Raw genomic sequence first — 27369 nt, forward strand, 5'->3', positions numbered from 1 at the left:
GAATCTAAAGAGGTTGAGGATCATTGACCTAGCCCCTGCACCACCGTGCCTTTACACACACAACTCGGCCCTCTAGCACGTGTCTTCCTTTTTTTCCCTATGTTCTTCCCACCCGTATAGAGATATTTCATGGGTTACTTACGTTCTGACCCCTCACATGTTCTGTCACTGCCTCAGTCTGGCTTCCCTGTGTGTATTATCGATATGTGAAGGTTTCCTAGATTAAATCTGTCGCACAGTCACAACTCCAGCTCCTTTCTCTCTCTCTCTCTGTGGGATCTATAGATTGAGTCGGCCAGCATTATTATTATTTTTCTGACAAAAAAGTTTGCCATTAGAAAATGCTGATTTGCCAAAACCCAAAGGCTCTACAGGACTCTGCCTTTCAGGGCAGTGCCATTGGGAGGTGTCTTGGGTCCAAAATGTGATTTCAGAGAGGGAGGGGATGGGGGGAGCTCTCAGAGCAGGAGCTTGCCTGGTCGGCAGGTCATGTACTGGGGCCATGGAAATCCCAGGTTCAAGTCCAGGTTTCAGGTGTGAGCCTTGAAGATGAGTTTGTACAGGAGTAGGTGGGCTGCTTGCTGCAGTGCCTGGTACTACACTGGGAAATATGTTGGATCCTAATTTTGTCAGATGTTTGCATCGTTTTACGACGTAATTTGTGTTTAAGTCAATGGCAGGGCTCCCACCAACCTGCTGCACACCTCAGACAGTTCCTAAGATAATAGCAGCACTGTGCAATGCCAAACCCCATCAGCAGCTCCCATTTGATGAAGCTTGGAGCTGGAGCAGGCACCTGTGAAAAGATCCTAATGGTGCTATTTAAATACTGATTGGGAGCCTGGATCGGCCAGGGGTCATGAAATCTGTGTTCCATGTCAGTGGTTTGGATTCTGGCGCTGGCTGAAGGCAAAGCACGAGGTAAGGGATATTAGCTAAGGGCTATCCACTGCTGTGCTGGTCTGCATAGCATCCTGTGCAATGAGCATTGCTGCTACCTCCAGCATTTGTCTCTGTTTCCAGCCATTTCCCCTCCCACCCCTTCCTGAAGCATATCAGAGCATAAAATAGAGGATATGCCTTGACTGTCTCTCTTGGTTCTTTCTGCTCCTCCCAAGACCTGCCATCCAAATCCTCTTTCATGCTGTGTCCAGCTCCCAGCGTTTTAAGGCAGTTTTTTGAGCCCTGTTTTTCTTTTTTTTTTTTTTTTTTAATTGATTTGTGTAGTTCAAAGGCTGCAAGAAGAGGAAATTTAACTATTTGCTTTGTTCTCTGGATAAAGCTCAAATGAGGTGTGCAGCCTCTGGAGGCTGAGTTGTGGGGGTGGAGGTGGCTAAAATGCCTCCAGACAGTGGTGTCCCCGGTGGCTACTGTGTGCAGTCTGAGCTCCCTCAGCATTTAACTCTAAGGCCACTTTGAGATGCGCTGATCCTGTTCCTGAGGGATTCACTGGGAATGGAGGAACTGAGTGCCAGGTTGCAACCCTCCCAGCCCAGCTAGCCAAATCACAGCTTTCAACTCTGCAGAAGTGCTGGATGGGGAATGCTGCATCTCTTGTTCTTGCTTCGCTTCCCCCTTTGCACCTACACAGCAGTGTCCACCTCCTGATGACTGTACAGACCCCTGCAGAGCTGTCACTCTTATGTGGTACTTTCTTGCACGTCAGGTTTAGCCCCACTTGGATTTTGCTGGGCTGGTTCTGCAAGACACCCTGTGTCTGGGACTCGGTGAAGGCAGTGAGGACTAAGGGCAGTCCACAGCGCAGGGTGGTGGGGTTAGCGGTTTGCAGGATCAATCCCCAAACCCTCTGCATTAGCCCAGGCCTGCCCCAGGGACATGCTGTGAATAGGTTGCAGGGTTGAGCCAGGTAAAACAAATACCTGGTTGGTTAATCACCATAGCACAGACTGAATGTGCCTCCCATGTGCTCTCTGGATCATCCAGTCAATGGGCTGAGGACCAGTTGAACCACAGAGACTTAGTGCTCTCATAGTGACAAGGGGTCTGTCCAGGGCAGGGGTGAGGCACACCAGCAGGACACTACCTGTACTTTACTTGGGAGACATCAGACTCCATCACTTTTCAGCAGTTCTGAATGGATTTAAACCACGAATAACACACGCCCATTTCTACCCTGCTATCAGCACAATGTGAGCTCAGTCTATGAGCTCTGATGTGTCCCTCTAGGATGTGAGAGAGGAGAGAGTTTGCAGGGCAAAGCTAAGAATCAAGGCTATAGCTCTCAGGGAAGAGTTATGTAGCCGGGGAATTCAGGTCTGAGGGTGGCTGGCAAAAGTTGCAGGGCTGGACTCTTTTGAGAGGAAGACACGTGATGATCCTGCTTTGTTAGCCTGTTTAAAAGCTGGAGTTGATGTGAAGCAACTGGAAGCCCAGTCGCACCATCCAGCCAGTGAGTTACCTAGCATCTACATGTGTACAGATGACTCCAGGAGGACTTCTCCCGATCTTTCCACTCATGGGCTGTCCTGGGCATCTGGAGGACTTGTGCGTTTATAAGCCCTCTTGGCCAGTCTGATACAGCTGTGACTTCAGCTCTGGCAGGAGTCTGGGAGTGGCACTTTTGCTAGCAGGTGAAAATGAGCTTTTGGTCTCTGAGCATGAATACCCTCTCTTTCCAACTCTCATGTACAGGGTGTCTTTTATTTGCTTTAGCTTAGCAGTCAAATTGCCTACTGCCAGGTGTTTCATTACCCTATTCATGCTAATGCAAAGTTCTGGTAGTGGCTGCCAATGCAGGATAGCAATACTTTGGACCCAAGGGTGACTGCAACAGTCACAGGATGGTAGAGAATCAAGCCCCGACGTGTTACATGAGGTAGTATGCCCTGAATGCCAGTTCATTCCTGACACTCGGAAGAGCTCATTCCTACAGTGTGGCTGTGCTGGAGATTTTGTAGGGCAGCACAACACTTTCCAGGAAGAGCGTGTTGCCTATTATTTATTTTATAAATCAAAGTTTGATAGACCAATCCAGCACAGCTCAATTAGTTTATTGATTAGGACCATAAAAGACCATAACCAATCAGCAACATAAGCATATGTAACTAGCCTTGGTCTGTCATGGTACAGCAGCCCAGTCTCATGGAGCAAATTCAGCATATAACGTCCCATAACTCTCTTTCACAGCTTGCTACTTTACAACATATATTCCAGTGGAATTGGCCCCATCGCATCTCAAAAAGAGGAGGTTCTCAACAAGATACAACACTAGACATTCAACTCATTTCTACCAGTAACTGGCACTTTTTAAAGGTGGAAGCGACGTAAAGAAAGTTAACCAGGCTATTCTTAACAGAGGTAATAAGATCAGAGTTCATACTAATTTTAACCTCAGCCTCAAGATCCTTAACATAATTAACAAAGCATTGTGGGAGCTTGGCTGACTCTAAGGGAACAGGATGAAGAAGCCTTTCCCTAATAAGCACACAACCTTGGTAGTACAGTATCAACACGTGAATGCTTCAAAACGTACAAGTTTTGTGTCTTGTTTCAGTTTTACCAAACAGATCCAACTTCATCCAAAGCCCGTGAACAACCTTTACTTATTTTTCTTTCTTCTTTCCCCCCCTTTTGCTTTCTTGCACTTACTGGGTTGGAGTAAGACTTGAAAGTGTTCTTTTCCTTTGCATCACGAAACTCACTACAAGCATAAATAACTATAAAATGTCTGGCACCACGAGACAACCTAGAACCCAAGTGCAAGTCTCATCAGCAAACTTACTGGCCAAAAGAATACTATTGGGTTGGTTTCGGCAGCCCCCATCGGAAAAGCAGGACAAAAATGAGCTCATGTTAACGGCTCACAGGCCAGTTCCTTAGCTGGAGCGGACTGGCATAGATTCATAGGACTTCAATAGTGCTATGGTGCACCAGCTGAGGAACCGGCGCTGTCTACCTCTGTCTCTCCTCACTTGGAATTCAAGTCAGAGCTGTTTCTGTTTACTGACCAAAACACGAGGTTGCTATTGTCAGCGCTGCCAATAGAGCTTCAGAAGAGTGAGTCGCAGTCTGTTGTTTCTCACTCTTTCCCGGCAGAATTGCTGGCTCAAATCTGATTTGAAGGATCTTCCCGGGTGGTGGGAATAAAGGGTGGGCGGGGGGGGGGGGGGGGAGAGAAGCACAGCTGGATTTTCGGAGAGAGTTTGCAGCCAAATCTCCTTTTGAATTGCAAAGTGAACAGCTCGGATCTAGGAGTCTCTGAGGGAGGATAAGTGTGACTCCAAGATGTCATTTTTGGTGGGTTTTTTATTTTTTTGGGGCTTCAGCATTTTTCTGACTGTAGTGTCGTTTGAGAAGCTGTGAGTCACCCCATGTAATAAAACAACAAGACCTCCTTGCCACTGATGAAAACGCTGAGTGCTGCATGAGGTATTTAATTGTGTTGCAGGGACATGTGGCAGCTTCAGTTGCAAGCCAGGGCCCCCTTGTTCTGGATGCCGTACAAGTACAGAACAAGAACAGCCCCTGAATCCTGTACAACCATAGCTTGCACATCTAATAGGAGCAAAGGACCCTTTTAAGAGAAGATTTCTCTGTCTTGTTTGGTGATAGCTTGATACCATGACAAACTGGATCCAACTGGTGGGACCAATCACTGGATTGGCAATCAGGACCTGGGTATTATCCACAGCTGGGCAAGATCTTGGCCAACACCTTTAACCCTGTTTTCCCCTTTGCCCCCCTTTCTTCTGTCTCTTTAGACGGTAAGCCTTTCACGGCAAGAATGTCTTGCCATGCATAGATGCACAGCTCAAGGAAACCCCTGTCTCGGTTGACGACGGGGCTTTAGCTGCTACCATAATGCAAATAAATCCCAAGTCACTCTATTTGCTTCAGTTGAGTCTGTCGGGCCCTCATCCCTGTAGAAGCTGAGCACCTCTGGATTTACTTTCGTGTAAATTTAAGCCAGGTTCTGGCATTTTTAAGGCCAGTTGAAACCGAAAAGCAGCCTGGACTTGTAGTTGTCACCAGTGGGCTGGGAGTTGCTGGGCATGTGCCAGGATGTGTGAGATCTCTCACTGTCCTGAGACACAGCCGGCTAAACACAAGCATGAAGTCCTTAGGCTTAGTTCTGCATAGGTCTCTGTATTTGTGTTTAATGCTTGTAGAGTTGACACACAGACGTGTTTTCATGGCCCCAGAGAAGAACCTGTACTTCTGAGAAGGCTCCTTAGCTTTGCTCGGGGTTGGATGTGTTAAGGGATACAGTGGACTGATGTGGTGCCAGTGTTTGAGTTGGAGCAGAGCATCTGCCTCGGATTTGAGTGCATAGAGGGGAATTTACTACGGTTATCGATAAGCACCAAGAATGTGCTTAGACCTGCACAGCACACGCATGGCGCAGACTCTGCTCATGGGAGCGTAAAGACTGAGGGCTTGTCTACAGGGGGGAGTTGACTGGCATTGCTAGAGGAAATGCTCTATATAAGCATGTACATACACATAGCAAGCTCTTCCAGTTGGGCTATGCTGGCTGTTTGCCATGTAGACAAGGTGGAAGATGTGCACAGCTCCCTGGGAAATCCAGAGGAAGGCATGGCTTGGAACGGTTATTCCTTCCTTGTATTTATATGGCTCTTTTTCACCATTGTATATCCAACATCAGTGAATTAATCCTCACAGCATCCTTATTTGGTGTAGGTGCTGATCCCGGTTTTACAGGCAGGGAAACTGAAGCATGGAGATGTTAATATGGACAAGAGATGGAGCGACCCGAGGAAAGTCACTTTGTGTCTGAAAGCTTGTCTAACATCTCTCCGAATAACACCATTGGTTTGATAAAAGTCATCTCCCCCAAAAATCCTTGGGCAAGGAAGTCTGTGGTACAGCTACAAAATGAACCCTGGCTACCTGAATCTAAGGCCCATGCCCTAAGCAAATCATTGTCCTTCTCCCTCTATTTGTTCACTCTCCCTTGGTTGCCTCTTGTGTAATGGGGTGGAGAATATATTCTCTGGCATGGGTCGCTAAGCATGTGCATTGAGGCAGGAGGGGGCCTTGTGGAAGGGCATGGAAGGACAGAGGCTGAGGAGTTCGGCACATAGGGATGGAGCAAAGTTAGAGAGAGCCTGTGAAGCTATCGGACAATGACAGGGGAATGAGCAGGCTGGCATGCTGGTGAGAAACCTGGCAGAGTACAGGGCGCAGAGATGGCTAAGGATAACTAATGAGAGCAAGTAGGAGTCAGAAGGAGTATTCAAGGAGGGAAGTGACTTCAGGGAGGGAATCTCAGGAGCATCCTGGTTTTTCTTGGGTCTGGTGAGACAGGAGCCCTTGTGACTAGCTTCATAGTACCACTGGCACTGCCTGGCACCCTTACTGGGAAGCCTCTGCAGGCCAGATATCAAACAGGGCAGGGAGATGGTTTCAGGGCAGGGGTGGGTAAAGTGCGCCCCACCAGGCCATTCTATCTGGCCCACAGGACCCCTAAGAAATTTAGAAAATTAATATTTATCTGCCCCTGGCCCCCTGTCATGCAGCTTGCGATAGCTTGCCAAAACTCAGTAAGCCTGAAATAATTGCCCGTGCCTGTTCCAAGGTATGGCTCGGACACGCAGACAGGACAGCATGGATGAGAACTTCGGTGGCCAAACTGAGACATCTGTTGTTGTTATAGCAGCCTGTAGAGGTGCTAACTGAGACTGGGGGGCTGTGGTGCTTGGGGCTTGAACCTGCATCTTCTGAGGGATGATCCCTGCCAGATGAGCCTGGCTGAACTCAATTAGAAAACCTGGGTGATGCATGTAACTGTTACTCAGGGCAGCTCGTGAACCTATGCTCTTCCCAAAGAGGGTTGCTGTCCTGCACCAAAGAATGCCTGGCGCATAGAAAAGTCTAGGGTGGTGCTTGCAATACCTTCTGAGGGTGGAAAATAAGTGCTGATGAATTAAATTTGACTGATGTTTGAAAGTTTCACTGAGCATGAAAATATCCCTTTAACATCCCTGATGATCTGATACAGGCACTGCTGCTTTTCCACTCTGTGTGTGTGTGTGTGTGTGTGTGTGGGGGGGGGGGGTGGGGTGGAAAGGATAGGGGGTATTTAGGGGGCTTCCATTCAGGGCTCCAGCCATGGAAATTGGCCATTTAAAGACTCCAAGTCCTATAGAAGGGAACCAGCGCAGTGCTTGTCATTTCATCTCTGTATGCACACGTCTCTTTAATCAGCTAGCCCGATTTGCTCAGTAAATGATTCGTGTGTGTGTGTGTGTGTGTGTGTGTGTGTGTGGGGCGCTCTGTCAATCCTGGGATTAGAACCAATGACTGCACAGTGTAGGAGGGCTGTCCACGTCCAGATTGTAGAATGTGTCTCGGTGCCAGAGTATGAGTGGAGATAATTACTGAGAAGTCACTCTCGCGCTCCCTCGGCTTTTGCTCGGTGTCCTTCAGTGAAAGGCTGGATTTAAACCTCTCCCTGTGAGCTTGAGAGCAGCAAGAACGGCTGGGCAAGGGAAGGAAGGAGAGCAGGGGAAACCAATAATAACCCACGATGAACACAGTCCAGGCAAAAATGCACAGTTCTATCTCTTGGGCAATCTTGGCTGGGATGGCTGCTCTATTCCTCTTCCAAGGTAGGGCTGCGATTGCTCTGCAGTGACTGGGGCTTCGGCGTGCAATGTGCTGTGATATTATGTTTGGACTCCTGAAGTCTGGCTTTGCTGTGTGCTTTGTACAGGTGGAAGGAAGAGGACGAGGAGAGAGAGTATATAAACCAGAGAGCTCAGTCGTATGCTGCTTTTGATTCTATAATACTATTGATCTGACTCTGCTGCTATAGAGATGTGAGAGTATGTGCATGTGTGTGTGTGTGTGCACGCATTTATAAGTAGCTAGATAGATGCACAGGGTGTGGGGATATGTGCATGTGTATCTAGATGTGAATTATTTGGGTCTCTCTATAGAGACATGCACAGTGTGTGCGCACCTGTGTGCGTATGTGTGTACACACACATGCGCACACATACACACAGAGTAATACAGCATGATGCCAGTATTCTTTGCATCACAAAAAGAACAAATGGTGAAATAAACTTTGAGGGATGATTCTCAAACTTCCCCAGATACTAAAAACAAGCATAAAAGGGGAAGAGCGACACACTGGAGCAGAAAGGTCAAAAAGATCCCCTCCGGTAGTAGCTGTCCTGCAAGGTTTTGGCTGGCAGCTCCAACCACCTTTGATGGATGAGACAATTTGCTGCAGCTGTGGACAGCTGTTTAGCAGGGAGGGGTCAGTGCAGGGGAAAGTGAACAGCTTAATTGGGGAGCAGGGTGAGGGGGAGCCTCTAGGAGTTAAAGGGCTAGCGATGTGTTGAGTCCTAGATACAAAGTTCTCCGGGGATTCCTCTATTTGGCAGCCACGCTGCAGAGTCTGGAGAGAAGCGCACAGCCCCTGCTTGCTGCTGGCACTGTGCGCGGAGCAGAGCTGGCATTCTCCGGCTGTCTGGCTTTAAGAAGCGCCTCTCTGCTTTGACATCTCTAAGATGTGTTAATGCTGATTATGTTCCATTATTAATAGTGGCCAGCCCCCATGGCAGCACGCTTCAGCTTCTCACTTCCCCTGCCCCCCTGGGTACTTCAGAAGATGAATCTGAAGATGCCCTGGTAACTTCCCCCCCACCCCATCTCCACTCTGGAGTGGGTTCAGTGATACTTTGTGCTCGTATAACTGGGGGGTGGGAGAAGCCAGCAGTAAACAGCCGTCATCTCGGGTGGCTCAACTTTATTCTGTGAGAACAGCTGCATCCCACGGGCTGTGGGCAGGTGGGGGGAAGCTGGAAAAATCACGAGACGGACGTTGGTGGCTCTGGGGTGGCTCTTGTGCTCCCTTTCACTGGCAAGGTCACTCCATGCGTTTGATTAAATACTTTGCTAGTAAGCCTCTCTGACCTCCTGCCGAGGTCAGCTGAGTTGATGAAGTCTTAATGCAGTCCTCCTTTGGGTTTGAATAGTCCCCTTTGGGCTCAGGCAGGCAGGTGGTGGGGATGAAAGCCAGGCAAGGCAACATTTGGAGGGGCTTTTTTTGTGATTGTCTGGGTGCTGGGGGGCATGGGGCTGTGGGGTAATGTTGAGGTGGTTTGTGTGTTGTTAAAGACAGCTTTGGGGTGAATTTTTGGGGAGGAATAAAGAAAAGGGCCCATGTGTTCCCAGCTGAGCGTGTCAGCTTGAGTTAGTTTCCTTGCAGCCATCTGCAGGGTGCCGCCCGAGGTCTTGTGGAGGGGGCCACGTTCCTCGCATGGGATCGGCTTGCCATGTTATGTAACACTGAGGACGGCAGCCCCGTTGCTTCTGTCTGCCCTGCCCCTGCCACCAGAGATGGGGCCAGTTGGTTAAAATGAATTACCAACCCTCCCCACTTCCGGCACAGCCTCGGGATTGGTCCCGATGCAGCGTCTGAGACGCGTGCCCCTTCCAGCACTCGGGGTGCGAGTGGTTGCTGCCAGGTCTCGGCTGTGCCTACTCAGAGGGGCGAGTGCAGCATGCATGGTCATACCTGGGACTGCGTCTGTCTTGCTGCCTTGGCCATTGGTACAGAAGTGAGTGCCTTTCAGCATGGGTTTCTGTATAGGCTTAACATCCCAGGCAGGCTGGTGGAACCCGTACTGAATCCACGGTGTAGCTTAATTGTAGCTTATTCAGTTTACTGGTGCAGCCAGAACATCTCCGTCTGTGGTGAATACACGGCCAGAGCTTAGGACTGACTGGTCCAAGTCCCACTTCAGTTCATGTGGGCCTGGCTACAGAAAAGGCCTGTCCATGGTACCTAAATCTGCTCCAGCTGCAGTGTAGACTTGCTTCTCAAGTCCAAGAGTCAGACCTCAGCTGCTGTCAGCCGTACAGGTCCATCACCTGCATGGTGGATTTACACCCACTGAGTGTTTGCCCCAAGATGGAAGAAGATAAGCATGTTGTGGTCTTTTCTTCTTCCCCAAGATACGGTAAAACCAGAGTCACCTGCAGTGTGGGACATTGAGAGCCGTGTTCCTGACTTGGTGTGAACCAGCAGGCAGCATACGATTTACACAAGGAAGCAATGCAATGGCAAAGCCAAGGCACCCGCGTGTGTTTGTATCTCCTGGGGCAGACGGGTCACTTGCAATAGGAGCCCATCAGGTCGAATAAACCGACCCTGCCATTGGGCACCATTCCCCTTGCCTGGCAGCTTTGAGAGCATGTGGTTGTGAGGCCGCACCTGCAGAGCTGCTGGGCCATGAGTTGCTCTCTGAACACATTGAATCCCATCAGCAGCTCTCAGTGGGTCACGGCGGGGGGAGCGAGGTGCCCTGTCCCAGCGATGGCTGTCACTCGCTCTCTCACTGAACTCTGAAATCAGATATAAAAATAGCTGCCTGTAATCTGGGCGCTGGTTGGGCAAGGATTTAGCAGAGTTGAGAAGCATGTTATTTATTTCTCTCGTTTAAGGAAAGGGAGGAGACCTTAGCCTGGCCACGATCCCTCTGGGCCAACTCCTGCCCCTCCCAGGCAGGCTCAGGCTGCTCCGCAACCCTCCGCCCCTGCTCATTGATCCTCTGGGGTTACTTAGGATGCAGTTCACATGCTGAGACATTTTTCTTTAAGCTTGCTCCTTTGGCCAGGGCTGCTCCTTTCCTGCCTACTGCAAAGGTGGCTAGTGCCAGCAGCAGGTTGGTAACTCTCCCCTTGACCGTCCCTTAGGGCCCCTTCCACTTCTTGCTACTTGCTTCCAAGCCTGGTGTGCGTGTGTGAGAATTTCCTGGGAATCAGAGCTGATTAGTGGCGATGAGTAGGGGGAAGGGAGGTGATTAGCTCCCCAGGGCTCTGGCCTGCTCCACGAGCTGCGGTTGATTAGGAGGAGATTCTGATTTCCAAGGAGTCAGTGAAATGGAGAAAGAGCAGTCCCATAAGCAGACACCTCCTGGGCTCCTGCCATCGACTCAATCTCCGAAGGAGGCAGCTGCTCCACTCCCCAGCCCTTCCAGCGAAAGGATCATTTTCTCTCTTGAGGATTTGTCTCTCTTAATGCTTTTTGATCAGTTTTATTTGGCTTCTGCCTTTTGTTCTTTTTCCTGTGATCTCGTGTTCTGCTCCTAGAAATCCCTCTCCCGTTTCAGTGTGCACAGATGAGGGCTGGTGAAATTCTTAGCAGCAAAACCATGGGAGGATGCATTCACATCACCCCTCAAATGATCCCTTCCTAATCACCAGGCAGAGTTCACTTGCCTCTCATTAAGCCTCTCTAGCACCAGCAGAATCCCAAACCAGATCCACTTGTGCCATGGGCCAGGGGTGGTCTGAGACTGCGTCCTGGAGGAGGGAAGTCGCCGCGTGGGGCCCAATTCTCTTCTGCTGTGCTGAGGACCCGTTCTGGGCCGAGTTCAACCTTCCCGAGCCAGACGAGCGGCCGGTGTATAATATGGTTGCAAGAAGTAACTTAACTGGCATTGCTGAGTCATTGCAAGGATTGTGGGAGAAGTGAAGTGACACCAGGTTCGGTAATGACCTAGAAAAGGTCCAAACGGCACTTCTGAGATATCTAATTACCGTGCAGGATGACCTGGGCAGTAATTTTTCTACAGCTTTTTGTTTGTTTGTTTGTTTGGAAAATGCCAATTAATTAAAACAGAAAATGCTAACAGGTTTGAGGAATTTCCCAGCCTCTCTTTCTGGTCTGCTTTTGACATTTAAGAAAAAACCAAGCCCCAGTTTTTAAACCAAAACTACTTTTCATCTAAGACATTGTTACTCTGCCATAAAATTTAACGTGTAAAAAAAATGTCACGTCGTCAAAATCAAAATGCAACATTTGGACTGACCCAGATGGCATTCTTTTCGGGTATGAGGTCCATGAAAGTGTTTGCGATTTTTGATGTTTCTTCCTAATTCAGGAGGGGGACAGTTTGAGAGCACAACATCCTCACAGTGTCAGAAACCTGTTTGCCATCCAAATCTGGTTTCAAAGGCTGAATAGATTGAGAGATCTGTGCTGCCCTCTGCAGCAGCTTATCAATACTCCAGGTCATTCACCTAGTTACAGGGAGTCCTTGAATTAACAGCCAGCACCCTAGTAAAGAAACTGTTGGGTGAGCATGTCTGGAAGTAAAAAGCCCAGAGATGGTGTCATAGGGTCGGATAACTTAGGGAGTAGTTGACAGTCGGTTTGTATTTGTGAAAATGTACACGGCTTGCAGCAGTTCTGCAAATTTGATTTTTCTCAAAATTTAGTCTTGAAAATTTATTGCTGTTCTGGTTGAAAAATCTATTGTCCAATCAGGGAGCAGAAAGGAGACCATGTGGCCTTTAGTGACCAATTGCACACCATGCATAATAACACTGATTATTCTAGGGGAACTGTTTGCAGATGACCTATGCTCTATAAATTACTTGTCCAGACTATTTGCTAGCTACACACAGATACGTTGATTGATTTATGGGTGATTCACTAGCCAAAAAAAAAATGGTTTAGATTATAATAAGTATATAATGAACTGGGTAAATCAGCATGTGGAACAGATCCACTGAGAACAGCAACCCGCAGCTGCCAGATATAGGCCAGATTTTCATGAAGGGCCAAACCACATCAGGTATCTATGAAAATCTGGGGATTTGGAATAAGAGGTCCTTGGTAGGGAAGGCTCAGAGGAGGATTTCTTTTTTAAATAGTTTTTTTTTTTTTTTAATTTAAACAATATTTATCTCCCAAAATTTAGTTTTGGGCCTTTCTAGACCACTGTCGGTGGTTCAGCCACCTTCCATCATACCTCATTGTTATGTGGTACCTATACATCTCTGAGTTAGCCTATAGGGTCTAAATCTGCTCTGGTTTCTATATGGTGCCTGCTACCTTGGCTAACCCACCAGAGACCTCCACAGTATAGAGCAAGAGTTGTTACAGCTAGAGAAATGGGACTCCAAATCCTCACCTGGGCCGCAAGAGAGTCGCGTCTTCTGTGGACTGGGAAGAGATGGGGACCTGTCACCCCTGTTCACGGGGGGTAACACATACATCACTTTTGGCAGAAAACCTGGTATGTGGCATTTTCAGGAGGGCTGGGTTTAGAAGAAGTAGTGAGAGCTCCTCTGGCAGTTTGCTGAGAGCGATGACCGTACTGTTGAATGCATATAAAAAATAAAAATAAAAAAAATAAATTACATGTATCGACTTTTCTGTGTGAATATCAAGATTTATTGTCTCTGGAGGAAAATATTAAACTTGGCTTCACTTTGGTCAATATTTACCACTCGGGTCAATAAAACTTGATATTCACCCCAACAATCGACCATAGCTGTTTAACAGATAATAACAGTAATAATCAATATTTACAGGATTAGATAACCCAATTATATGCAGCACATAAAAGGAAAAGAGCACTGTCTTGCCTGGTCAGTGCCTGGATCTTTAGACTTGTCGAGCATCTGGCATTCTTGTTGCTTTCCATAGGCACTGCATTTAGTCAGCACCTCGGAGTCGGCAACAAACGGGATTAATTGGCATCTATGATAGATCCAGCAGAGAAAACGAGGACTAAATAGTCCTCTTGCCCCAACAAGGGCACCTTTGGGACATGGCTGCATTGAGAAGTGGGATCTTGGCTCTAAAGCACAGGCCCAAGTCTCAGAAACTGTGAGTTTAGTTTGCTGCTCTACTAGACTCCAGGTATGAAGCATCGTACCTGCACATATCACTTCACTGCTGTTTTTCAGTTCCCCCATTTGTAATGATGGGATGGATAAGAATACCGTTCCTTTGCAGCAGCAGTAAATTCAGTTGCGTGTATAGTATACGGTTTTGGTATACAACAGAGATGGGGCTGGCTGGCAGGCAGGGTGTGTGCAAGAAGGCTGCCCTGGCTGTGCCATTCTGCACTACAGTGCCAATAAAGGAGGTTGGTTTGTGCAACCCAATGCTTTGGGTTCACTTTTAGTGTTTGTATTCCTGTGATACCTACAGGTCTTGGTCCCCCCTTCCCTCCCCACACGCCTATTCTAGGTATTTTTCAGGCAGAGAACAAAAAGTTGGTGCCTGTCCCAGAGAGTTTGTAGCCTTGAGCCATAGATGGACACAGGCAGAGAGCACAGGGATGGGATGAGGGAATGGTGGGCAGTGAAACTGGTATGTCACCTGCTTAGCTCCCATCAAGCTTGATGGAGATGTGATGTGCATTTTGGCTGCTCTTCCCCTTCGATTTTGGATGCAAGTCCTGTGCACTTGGGATCAAGACAGAAGTCAGATAAAAGTCAGCCTGTGCCAGTGACTTTCGAACACACTTTTGCTTGGTTGATGCAAACGTTTTTGCTGACGAAACCCTTTGCTTTCTTCCTTAACCCCCGCCCCCCCCCCCCCCCCCCGATCCCAAACCCCTCACCTGTGCATGGAGTCCAGAGACAGCCCCAAGACATTAACTGCACTAATGCTTGATCTCCAATCCAGGCAGTTCTTCCTGAATACAACTTTTACTTTGACACTGCTGAAGATGGGAGTGGTAGTATAAAAATTATACATCCCTGTTTGAAGTGCTGGCATCTCCTCAGCAGAGCATGCTCCTCTTTCATCAGGCCTGTCCTCTCCTGGATGTTTTCCCTTGGATCACTGGATCATGGGCTGTATTCCCAAGGATCCAGAAGATCCAGTGCTCTTCCACAACAGAAACACCAGGGTTAGGACTGGAGTGTCTCATGTGGGAGGACTACATCTCTTGCAGGTCTCTTGCGAACAGTTGAGGCCAGCTGCTAGGTGCTGCCAAGTTGCTTTTCCCCTGCAGTTCATGCAAAGGCTGGGTGGAGAAAAATCCTTCCCTACCCACAGAGGAGATGCCCAGTGTCTGTGTACAGGGCTTTGAGCTGCTGCTGCTCTGCCACTATTCACCAGCACTGAGAAGATCCTTCTATTTGCATGGCCAAAGCCCTACAGGTAGAGGCAATCTCTCAGCTGGGTGCAGCAAGGGGAGGCAGAAGCCAGTGGTGAAACCCCAGCAAAGGAGATGTGGCCTGTTTCCTAGAGATGGCGTGGCACAAAGGGAACAGGAAGATGCTTGTGTCTGTCCCTATCCCATTGGCCTGGGGTGGTTCAGCTGGGGACAATTCTGCGTTTGAGTAGGGGTTGGGCTAGATGCCCTCCCCAAGGCCCTTCTGGTTTGATTTACTCTGGCTCCACAGGAATGGGGGAGCCCCTGGACTGCATTAGAGTGGGGTCCATTTAGTCCTGTCCACAGCTGCTTATGGGACAAGAAAAGCTGCTTCTTACCCCACAGCCTCCCTGGTTGTATAGACCAGCATCACACTGGCATGTCACCCTCATAGATTCATAGATGTTAGGGTCGGAAGGGACCTCAATAGATCATCGAGTCCGACCCCCTGCATAGGCAGGAAAGAGTGCTGGGTCTAGATGACCCCAGCCAGATACTCATCTAACCTCCTCTTGAAGACCCCCAGGGTAGGGGAGAGCACCACCTCCCTTGGGAGCCCGTTCCAGACCTTGGCCACTCGAACTGTGAAGAAGTTCTTCCTAATGTCCAATCTAAATCTGCTCTCTGCTAGCTTGTGGCCATTATTTCTTGTAACCCCCGGGGGTGCCTTGGTGAATAAATACTCACCAATTCCCTTCTGTGCCCCCGTGATGAACTTATAGGCAGCCACAAGGTCGCCTCTCAACCTTCTCTTGCGGAGGCTGAAAAGGTCCAGTTTCTCTAGTCTCTCCTCGTAGGGCTTGGTCTGCAGGCCCTTGACCATACGAGTTGCCCTTCTCTGGACCCTCTCCAGGTTATCCGCATCCTTCTTGAAGTGTGGCGCCCAGAATTACACGCAGTACTCCAACTGCGGTCTGACCAGCGCCCGATAGAGGGGAAGTATCACCTCCCTGGACCTATTTGTCATGCATCTGCTGATGCACGATAAAGTGCCATTGGCTTTTCTGATGGCTTCGTCACACTGCCGGCTCATGTTCATCTTGGAGTCCACTTAGGACTCCAAGATCCCTTTCCACCTCTGTGCCACCCAGCAGGTCATTCCCTAGGCTGTAGGTGTGCTGGACATTTTTCCTCCCTAGGTGCAGCACTTTGCATTTCTCCTTGTTGAACTGCATCCTGTTGTTTTCTGCCCACTTGTCCAACCTATCCAGGTCTGCCTGCAGCTGTTCCCTGCCCTCCGGCGTGTCCACTTCTCGCCATAGCTTTGTGTCATCTGCAAACTTGGACAGAGTACATTTCACTCCCACGTCCAAGTCGCCGATGAAGACATTAAAGAGTATCGGTCCAAGGACTGAGCCCTGTGGGACCCCACTACCCCCACACCCTTCCAGGTCGAGACCGACCCATCCACCACGACTCTCTGGGTGCGACCCTCCAGCCAATTCGCCACCCACCGGACTGTGCAGTCATCCACATCACAGCCTCTTAGCTTGTTCACCAGTATGGGGTGGGATACCGTATCGAAGGCCTTCCTGAAGTCTAAGTATACGACATCCACCCCTCCTCCTGTGTCCAGGCGTTTCGTAACCTGGTCATAGAAAGAGACTAGATTGGTCAGGCACGATCTGCCCGCCACAAACCCATGCTGGTTTCCCCTCAGCATAATTTGCCCTGCCGGGCTCTCACAAATGTGAGCCTTGATAATTTTTTCAAAGACTTTACCAAGGATGGAGGTGAGACTGACTGGCCTATAGTTGCCCGGGTCCTCCTTCCTCCCCTTTTTGAAAATGGGAACCACGTTAGCCCTTTTCCAGTCCTCCGGGACTTGGCCCGTGCACCACGAGCATTCGAATATTCCCGCCAGTGGCTCTGCAATGATGTCGGCCAGTGCCTTCAGCACCCTCGGATGGAGCCCATCCGGGCCTGCTGACTTAAAGGCATCCGGTTTTTCCAAGTGACTCTGCACCACCTCAGGATCTACACATGGCAGTCTGGCGCCTTGCTGCTGCCTCTCTACAACCCCAGTGAGAGACTTGTCGTGCCCCTCGCTTAGGAACACTGAGGCAAAGAACTCGTTGAGGAGTTCAGCCTTGTCCCCCCTGTCGTCACCAATTGTTTCTGCCCATTTAGCAGCGGTCCTATTCCTCCCTGGGCCTTCCTTTTACTCCCAATATATCTAAAAAACAATTTCTTGTTGTCTTTTACTTGGGTTGCCATCCTCAGCTCCATGGTAGCTTTGGCCCGCCTAACTGCCTCCCTACAAGCACGAGCAGTGGAGGTATATTCATCTTTAGTGATCTCACCCTGTTTCCACTTTTTATGTGCTCCCCTTTTGGCCCTTAGGCTGCCCTGGATTTCTCTGGTCAGCCAGGGAAGCCTCCTGGCCCCTTTCCCTTTTTTGACTCGCTCCGGTATTGTCTTGCTTTGTGCCCGAAGGATCGTTTCCTTTAGGCACAGCCACCCTTCTTGGGCTCCCATCCCTTCAAAACTCCTACTCTGCAGTGCGTCCTTGACTAATCGCCTGAGTGCATTGAGATCAGCTTTCCTAAAGTCTAGCACTTTCACCCTACTAGTTACCTTACCCACTCACCGTCTTATGTTGAATACGTCTTTGCCAGCCCTGCCATAAGCAACGGCCACATTCAGTGTTATAAGTGCTCAATTCATTTATTGTCTTGTTGCTTTAGCTTGCTTATATATATGAATATAATATCTCCTTATTTATTTTTACTTATTTTTTTTCCTATGGGGGGAAAAATTGATCGGTTGACAGATCTAGGTCATGCTAGCAGGGGTTGCAACTTGCAATGTTCTGTGATAAACCAGCAGGGAGTAGGAGGAGATGATGTGCTTGCCTGCTTCCCAAGAGCTCGTGCTTGGGTCTGGGAGCTGTTAGCAGGGCTGGTGTAGTCTCACCCTTCCTGGTAGCCAGAGGGGTCCTGGGCAAGAGTCTTCTGCTTTTGCTTTTCTTTCCCTCTTCTCTAACTTGGGAGACATGGCAGCTAAAAAAAAGACTCTCTCCACTCTTTTTGGCTGCAGTTCGCCCCTCTGTAGGGCTTCACCTCTTGAGACTTAAGTGAAAATCTACTGCAGCACAGGCCTTGTGTTGACCCTCTGTCCAGTCCGTGTCTGGCTTTCTGCCACTCAGTACCATGCCAGGACTCTTACTGATTGCAGTGGAAGCAACACTGGGCCCTTGCACCTCTGGGCCCTCTCCAGGTCTCACCCTTAGAAGGGGCAGGGAGATGGGAGTGGGTAGGGGCTGGCTCTAGGATCCAGAAGTCAAAGCCCTTCTCCTGACTTACACTAGCAGCTGGTCCTGAAAGGATGGGAAATGGCTCCAGGGTGGAGGAAAGCATGGTTAGGGGCAGAGGAGCAAGAGCTAAGTGCAGACACCAGGAATGAAAATGGTGTTTCAGTTATGACAGAGAGAAGCCCCAGGGTGGGGTAAGTTGTCACCAGAGTCAGGATGTGGGGCAGGCTGTGTTAGAAGTTGGGGTAGAGATGGGGGTGAGGGTGGTGCCTGTTATGAGAAGTGAAGTGATTGTCCAGAATGGCTTACCGAGTTGTTTGCAAAGCTGGGACTAAACCCCAGGCATCCTGGCTCCCGGTCACATAGTCTAGGTGCTGTATCTCTCTCTCCTACTGCCTCTAAGAACTGAATGCAGGCATTCAGTCTTTGTCTAATGCTCTTATTTGCTAGATTAACCTTTCCCTCGGGTCCAGGAATAGGACCCCAGAGTCCTGGTATCCAGCCCTGCACCCCTTCGAGAAGGGAAAACATCTCCCTCCAACTTCCCAAGGAATGTACCTTGAGAAAAGGGATTCGGGATCACGTGGTAGAGGAATAACCAGTCCTCTGCCTTCCCCCTGCACATCCAGAGGGAGCACAGCAATCTCCAGGGCAGCCATGGCCCATGGTGGCCGGAGGGCACGGGGTCCCTTCTCCGTTAGAGGCCTCCTCCTGCAGCGTTGGGAAGCCCTGGCGAGAGCCACCTTCCCAGCACGTTCAGGAGCGGCAGCTCCAGCAGCACGAAGATGCCGGCCGGCCTCCCTTTCCCTCGCAGAAGCACACACCTTGCTCTTTGTTAATAATAAATCAGAGATGATGTCTTCACCACTCTCTGTTATCTCCTGCCAAGAAGGATATCATGGATTTTTGATGCGCTCACAGTTAATATGTCCGACGCTGAAAGCTGTTGTAAATTAATTGGCCCTCTGACCCCCTTGTCCCGTCAACTGTTCTCGCTAAAGACAATATTCAGTTCTTGGCATCCTCCCCCCCAACTCTGCCTTCCTCCTCCTCCTCCACCTTCTGCATGCCTGGCTTACTAATCAGGAGGAGCCAGAACAGGCCTTCAGAACAAGTTTTAATGCAGAGCTAATGCCAGATGAGAAGGCTGCGGCTCGGAGCGGGAGGTGAGAGCTTTGTAGCAGCTGTGTATGGAAGCCAGAATCCCAGCAAATCAACATGAATAAATTATGGGGTGTTCGACTATTTCCTTTAAAGCACCAAGGGCACAGAGACTGGAGCTGGCAGGGCTTACTCCCTTTTCCCTAGGAAACGAGAGCAGGGCTTTGTCCACCTGCCAGCATCGAGCTCGACTTGAATCGAGAATCTCTGTTGCCGAGTTGAAAGGGCCTGGACCCATGTTTTGGCTCTGCTGGGCACCGTTTCCCATTTGACATGCGTGGGAGACAGGGGGTTTAGATGAAGGTAGTGCGAAGGTATTGTAAGTCCCAAAAGCTGCCATTCCTGCAAGGTGCTGGCATTCAGGAAAGGGGCTGTAAAAATGATGCTGGAGGTTACCAGGCTGATTTTTCTGCAGCGGCCCAGCACCACTGAGTTCATCCAGAGCTGTTGGTCTTGAAGTCAAGCCCGTACCATGGATTGGCTAGAGCTGGAAGTTGGAGGGAAGGAGCCTCCTGCTCCGACGGCTCTGGACTAGAACGTGGCATTTTCAGTTCACCGCCAGACTCTGCCCCTGTGTGACTTCGGGAAAGTCATCCTCTTCCTCAGTTCACCCATCTGTAAAATGGGGATGCAACCCTTCCTCCCCCCCACCTCCTGCCTTTGTTATACCCATTAAGATTGAAACCTTCCTGGAGAATAGACTTTCTCTCAATGTGCGTTTGTGCAGCTCCCAGCACCAGGACTGTGTCTGGAGTCTGTCAGTGGTACTGTTACAAAAACTAGTACAAGTCCTCGGTCCTGAGATGGGTGAGCTCTCAAGGTGCCAAGGCTTTATGTAGGAAATCCGAAACATTAAGTGGAGCTGTGCTGGGCACTCGTTTTATGCGACAATCAATTATTTTTTTTTAAACTATTTTTTCCCATTCTAAAAATGATTGAGGGGGTGGGAGCTTTGACATTTTCCATGGAAATACATTCTGGGGGGGAGACAAAAATTGGGGTTGATGTTTTTGAACCTACATAACTGTTGAAAATATTTCGATATAACAAATTCTGTTTTGAAAAGTTCTTTCAAAGCCGAGAAGCAAATCAAAATATTCCATTCCAGAACTATCAAAACAGGATGTTTTGACAAGATCAAAATACTTTGTTCCATTTTTAATGATTTTTTTTTCCTCCAGACTGAGACACTTCTGAAATGTTCAGATTTCGACGCAGCCAGAAATTTTTCATCTTTCCCTCCCTCCCCCTAGTTTTGCAAAACATTTCAGATCAGCTCTGCTGGAAAGCGTGATGGAGACGCCCAGTGCAAGCCATGAGATGATAAGTGGGAGAGTGAGGGGATGCTGGAAGGGAAATTAATTCCACTCCTTAATTACTATCACACCGTCCTCTTAAAATTCCTGCTTCCGTGCCAGGGGAAAGCCATTGAGTGACGCTGGATTCCTTGTGGGTTTTTCTGCTTCCTCACCTTCCTGCTGCACCCCCTGCAAACCCCTTTTTTAAAGCTGTATTGCCTTTTTGCAGGACAGATGGCATTTAAAGATCACAGGGCTGCATGTCTCAAACTTTTTGCTGTGTCAAGTTCCAGAGCCAACACCGCTCTCCACTAATTGGTGAAAGAGTGAGATAGCATCAATCTTGTTTGGCATGGAGGAATGCTTGGATCTTATGCGAGTGACATCTCTCCTAATGAGGTATACTTAAGAACAAAGCTGGCTGGGAGCATCATTGGTGAGCGGCTGGCATAAGCAGGAAACCAAGGCGAGTTGTCATTGGATACAACAGTAGAAATTGTATTATTTACTGTTTACCTTTGCGCTGCCTTTCTGCACGTCAATATTTCCCATTGTACTTTCCGGGCTTCAAAACCTGACATCGCATTAGCAGCCGGCTCCAAAGCCCCCAAATAATGCATAAACTCTGATTATTCCTTTTGATCCACTTGTGTTTATGTAAATGGTTAGAAAAGCGGTTTTCAGCTTATTTCAGAAGCTTAAGGGCTTCGTACGAAGCTTATTATTGAAAAAACAGAAAGTGAAAAGCAACTTCTGAGACAATGAATTAGCAACTCAATGACTGTACGTGTAATGCTGACTGTACTGGATCTGGCTGTATTACAAATGGGAACTCCCCTGGGATTCAGTAATCAAACACGTGGCAACAGGTTGTCTCTTTCAACAGTGACTGGGTAATCAAAGGAGATTTGCAGTTAATCCAGAGATAACAGATGGAGTATTCAGGACAGAAGTCTAGAGAGGATAGGGGGGAAAAAATAAGAGGGGGAAGATGACTGAAGTATTTCAGACCTAGCTGTTTCTGATGCGTGCGAAGAGATGTGGTGGGCTGGGCTGGATTGGGAGCTCTAGGGTGGTACGAAGAGATCTTTACTTGCAGACTTTTTGTTTTGGGGATCCAGCCAGCACTCGGCAGCTGTAAGGTGTGTTGGGCAGATGACGGGATCCCACGAGAGGCACTGAGCCAATGTACAGCTGTCCGTTTCCGTCCAACTGGCAGCCCTGGCACTCCAAAGAGAATTAGCTAATTTGTGGATTCTCCTGCTCTCCCTCTGCCTCCCACCCCTCCTGCGGCTGGGAGGAAAGGAAGCATGCATGCACCCGTGCATGTGTGTGCATGCATAAGAGCAGTGTGCCCATGGATGAGGGGGGCAGGAGCCTGCAAACGTAGCCCTGGTGCCACCTCTGAATGCCCCTCTGCTTCCCAACCACCAGTCCTTGCCAAAGGCTTGCCTGGAAGTGCCTGCTCCAGTTTCAGCCTCAACAAAGACGGGACCCAAGAGGCACCTACTTCCGCTGTAGCAAACCCAGGGTCCCTGTTCTCAGTTGTGCTCCTGTAAACCAAGCCCTTTGCGAACAGACTCCGTTGGGTCTCCTGGCATGAGGTGGCCCCACAGCCCGCCATCTCCCATGCCCTGTTTTTTGGTTTCTCCCCCACTTCCTTATGTTAATTTCCCACCTGAGCAGCAAGGACTTTATAAATAGCAAATCTGAAATGAATTTCCTAGCAGCAATCATTAGCTCCCTCGACACCCATTAAACATTTGTACAAGCAGAGCTAAATGACAAAAGGGAATGATTTTTACAGTATGTTTAATGGGAGGGGGCAAGGAAATATGTTGACGAAGCTTTTCCCCTTTCCCCTTGGATTCTTCTGCACCCTGAGAAATTTGAACCATTTAAAAACCTCTTGTATTAAAATGAGGGCTGGATAGAAGGTGCAAAGAGAAAAGTGTTCCCAGCTGCTTTCGTCCCCCCCCCCACTCGCCTAGAGAGCCATCAACCACATGCAACCGCTAAACATAAAGTTAGTTACTCGGCACCGACTGTTGAGATGAATATGTCAGAGTTAATGCTTCAAAACTTATAGGGCTTGGGTGGAGGGCAGGCAATATCAATCTCTTGCGGAGCCATCGGCTGAATGAATGTGTTGATGCAATAGTCAGGCGCGGGCGAGCGGCGGCTGTATGAGGCACTGTAGCTGAAAATTTAACTTTGATTTCAATTTTCATATTTGTCAGCAATAATTAGATTCAAGAAATGTTTTTGCCGCTGTTCTAAAATACTAATAAGTAGGAGCCTTTGTAGTATGGTTAATGGAGCTTTTTTTTTTCCTAGTGGGCTAGAAAAATTCCATTAAATGGAAAAGTCATACTACATTACAATGCTTCAACATGCATTGGCTTTGCTGCCACAGGAATATCATCCCTGGGAGACAACAGTCCTTTGCTTTAACAACAGAGGCAGTCGCTGGGAATGGCAGTTTGGGGCTTAATATTCTGTCGGTGTCCATCAGTCATGGCCTGAAGAGACCTCCCTGCTCAGGGGGGGTGGGCATGAAGGAAACTCATTTGGATCTGTTTGTAGGACGGGCTTTTATGTGCAGCTCGCTGGAGCACAAGGAGGCGGGAATGCAGTGTTGGGTAAAGAACATAGACGCACGCATCCCCTTTTCTGCTCGGAGATGAAGTATTCTTCTGCTTTATTCATGAAGCTTAACCTTTCCCCCTCCCCTCCCCCCCCACCTTCTCTTTTCTCTGGTCATCTATCTCCATCCCTCAGCAAGTATGTCAGGCCTCTGTGAGCACTTGGATCAGGGCTTTCATCCAAAAATCTCAAAGCCCTGCTCAAACATTTCGTTAACAGCCAAGATCCAGCCCTGCTAGATAACCGTCTTTGTTACTAAACGTGGGCAGGGAATGGGTCTTCCGTCCTAAGAATTGTTGAGATTTTGAAAAAAAAAAAGTTTCCCATCTCAAACTACTAGCCAAGGTGGAAATCCCAGAAGCGTTCACAACGCAAATACTGGAGCAGTGCGAAGCTTCGGGTGGTGATGCGGTTCGGAGGAGATTCGGCCTGATTTGGTGGCCAAACCGAATCCAAATTGAATCGGGACCAATTAAAATGTCCGAATCGATTCAAAGCTCTCCGGATCTTCAGAAAAGATTCGGAGAGCTTTGATTCGGGCAGTCCCCAGCGGCTGCAGCAGGGACCTGCAGCTGACTCCGAGCTGGTAAATAGGGGGCAGGGGAGGGGGGGCTGGGGAAGGGGTCACGGGGGGACCCCTGCCAGCCCCCTGATCCCTGCCCACTCCCCCAGCCCCCCACAGCTGCCCCATCTGCTGCAGCTTGGCACTTAAAAAAAGCCCCAGTGCTCACCGGGTGCTGCCAGGGAGGGGAGCAATTCTCACTGCCCCGTGCCGCGCGGGGGGGGCTCTGCACAAGCCCTTTGACCCCCCCACCCATGGGTGCCCCACCCGGGCCAGCTCCGGCTCTTTAAGAAAAACAAAAACTGAGAAAAGCATCGCACTCACCCCTCCTGCAGGGGCTTCGGGGGCTTGTGGAAAAGCCCCCAATGTGGCGCAGGGCAGCAGGAATCGCCCCCTTGCCTGGCAGAAACGGTGAGTGCGGGGGTTTTTTCAGGGTTTTTTTCTTCTTAAAGGGCTGGAGCTGCGGTCGGCAGGGCCCCCCATGCAGCGTGGGGCAGTGGGGGGCAGCAGGGATCGCCCTGCCCATGTGGCAGCACCCGCTGAGCTGGGGCTTTTTTTCCCCAAACAGCCGGGAGGTGAGGCAGGCGGGGCAGCCATTGCCAGGCTGGGGGGGGGGGGTCTAGCTGATTCAGAGATTTGGCAGCAGCCAAATCTGAATCGGATTTGGCTGAATTGATTCGGGACAGCGATTCGAATCACCAAATCGAATCACTGTCCCCTGAATCGGCCAAATCTGAAGTCAATACTAGCTGCTTTGCAGAGGCCTAGCAAATGCCTGTACTCCCCTCCCTCCCCCTCCCCCCCGAAAATCTGAGACCAGATTGCTTGCAGTGATGCAATAATTTTGAAATATTTTCTATTTCTTTTTTTTTTTTTTAAGATTTGATTTTTTTTTCTTAAATTACAATTAAAAAATGAAAATAAATACGTGAAACCCAGAACACTGTTGTTTTGAAGATGCCAAAGCTGTCTGTCAGGACACATCTGAAATGTTTGCAGAGTTTTTTTTTTCGTTCTGGCCCTTTCCCATGCATGGTTTGGGTGCTGGCCCAGCCAACAAAAAGATGCGTGTGGAGAGATTCGTAACAAGCTTCTGTCATTACTTCCACTTTAGCAGTGGGGAGACATAGCTTTAGGTTCGGGATGCTTGAGAACATCCTGCTGGCTTGGCTTGGCTTGGCTGGGATGTTCACTTGACAGTACTGAACAGGTGTGTCCCGGTGGGTGGACCTTTCCATGTCAGACTTCTTTTAGTTTAGCTTAAACCAGTTTGGAAGTGACTTAAGCTAAGCCAAAGTAAGCCTAGTTTACACAGAATGAAGGGCACCCACATGAGTGATTTGCATGCTTTAGCTGAACTGGTTTAACAGTGGTTTTCCCTAAGATGCAATGTTACATTCTTGGGGAAACAGGGTCTTAAAGCTTGGTCTGGATTCTCAGAGTGAGCCAGTGCAAGAGCGATGAGGTGAACGCAAGTACTTGGCTGCCATCTCCCATGCCCACTGTTGGAAGATGGCATGGGACGACAGGGGAGGAAGCCTCTCTCAACTAGTGCTGGTTATTAAGGACAAGCAGCAGTGCCTAGTAGGGTCTTCTTCCAATCCCTCTGTCCCCATCTAGACTTGCAAGGACCAATCACTACCCCATTCCAGCCACGGCAAGGAACTGAGCTGCAGGGGTGCACAGCATGCTGCTTCTCTGCTTATATTTCGTTTCCTAGTATTTTCACAGCACTCCTCCTGGGGCCTGAGCGCTTAAGTGTTAATTATGGTTTGACGGGGCAGATAGGCCTCCAGGGTCATCCAGTCCAACTCCCTGCACAGGTACAAGATGCCCTGTTCCTAGATAGACCCCCCCCCCCCCCCCCCACAGCCATCCTTTCCACCTGCCTCTTTTTTTTAAAAGATTTTTCAATACTAGTGGCCACTGCTGCCAGATGGTAACCATTTGAGGAGTCAAGGGCGGGATGCCAAACCTCAAACCCACAGCGCATGTGTATCATTGATAAACCGAGAGCATTTATTATCCATCGGCATGCCTATTTAACTAGCTATCACCTTGTTTGCTCAGTGTCTGACTACCTATATCAAACTAGACCATCATAACAGTGGTGCTTTCTGTCCTTAAGGATGCATCTTGCTTATCTGATTTGATTTCCCGTCTTAGTACACAGTCAGTATCCCATTTGCTACTGGAGATATCACATCTCCAAATCCCCTTCCCTGCTCTTCCCATGCTGCCTCTTGTTCTGCTGCTGTGTGTATTTTCCATGTAGCACACGCCAGGCTTTATCCTGGAGCAGTGTTCGAATGAAATCAGGGAAGAGATACTAAATGTACCAGTGATGCACGCCACAATTGGAAGAAGCTTTCAGTTGTATCATTTTCAAGCTACTTCAGCCTATTAAGCAAACAAAAGCACTTGTGGAATGAGAAATGTAAATGGCCAACACAAGCCGATTAATCCTGGATGTACAATTCCATTAATAAGCCAGCTTTTTAATAGGTGGCTGCTTCCAGGAGCTGCTGGGACTAAGAATTGATGTATTCACTGTAATTGTATTGCAACTAATAGGATATGAAGAAAATTGTGCTGGAGAACCTGGTCTTTCAACACTACTTTCCAATCAGCTGAAATAATGATTTGCTGAGGAAGGGCCCAGCAAGGTAATGACACTTGATGATGATAATAATAAAAAAGGAATATCGTTATTCCAATCCGGATGATTTGTGTTTCTGTACTTTGAGTTTCCAGTGTGTAGATGGAAAGCAAAGCTGTCGTTTGAAAAAACTGCCTTTGGGACTTGGGTGCCAGTCACATCTCTGGGACCTAGCACGGGGTCTGTGAATGAACCAGTGGCATCATGCTTGAGACCTGAAGTGGGATTTCATTGGTGCTTGAGCATTGGGCTGGCTCTCGGGAACGGTGCCCAGCATGCTTTGCTTCACTCATGACCAGCTTGGTTTTCTACCTTTTGAGATGGTATTTTCCATTGATTGCGCTATATATATATATATATATATATATATATATATACACACATACTATTTGGGGGGGGTGGGTAGATCTATCTCCCAGCAGCTCCTGGGGCTACAGCTTCATGCATTGTTTAAACTGAACGTTTGAGCTGCATGAAGGATTTTCATATTATGAGATTTGTTTTTTTCCCCCTGTTCTGATTAGAAAGGGAACCAGAAAACATAAAAACTCTCCAGGAAATGATAAAAAAAACAAACAATAATTTCATATTGGATCAGAGCAGTTTGTTTCGACAAATCTAAACATTCCAGTTTGGCTCCCCAACCCCCTGTATATTATTAGTTAAAGTGTTTAAAAGTTAGAGAGGAAAGATGATTTCCAAAGGGAACACTCTAATTTTTCACAGCGGAAATGTTGAAACGAGGTGGTTTTGGTGTCTGGAATTGCTCCCACGTGCTTTTTTCCTCTAAAATTGAAGTTTCATGGAAATTCACAGTCTTGTGATGTGGCTAAATGGTGAGAGAGGGTTCCCTAATAGTTTTTTTTTTTCCCCACTGAATCTACAGAGAG

General features: G+C 48.6%; 1 protein-coding gene across 8 annotated transcripts in view; it reads left to right on the forward strand.

Annotated features, from left to right (window-relative positions):
* NTM (neurotrimin) overlaps positions 1-27369 on the forward strand; it is a 735295-nt gene that overhangs the window by 108091 nt on the left and 599835 nt on the right. Inside the window, exon 1 of one of the 8 annotated variants that reach the window (XM_059719471.1) lies at positions 7348-7592. The exons of the other annotated variants lie outside the window; for them this stretch is intronic. Within the exon in view, the coding sequence (XP_059575454.1) occupies positions 7511-7592 (82 nt within the window). The 5' untranslated portion in view covers positions 7348-7510. Of the gene's footprint in view, positions 1-7347; positions 7593-27369 lie in introns of those variants that run through there. 8 annotated transcript variants of the gene reach the window in all.

The sequence above is a fragment of the Alligator mississippiensis genome, chromosome 16 (assembly GCF_030867095.1).
Source record: "Alligator mississippiensis isolate rAllMis1 chromosome 16, rAllMis1, whole genome shotgun sequence".
NCBI classification, from domain to species: Eukaryota; Metazoa; Chordata; order Crocodylia; family Alligatoridae; genus Alligator; species Alligator mississippiensis.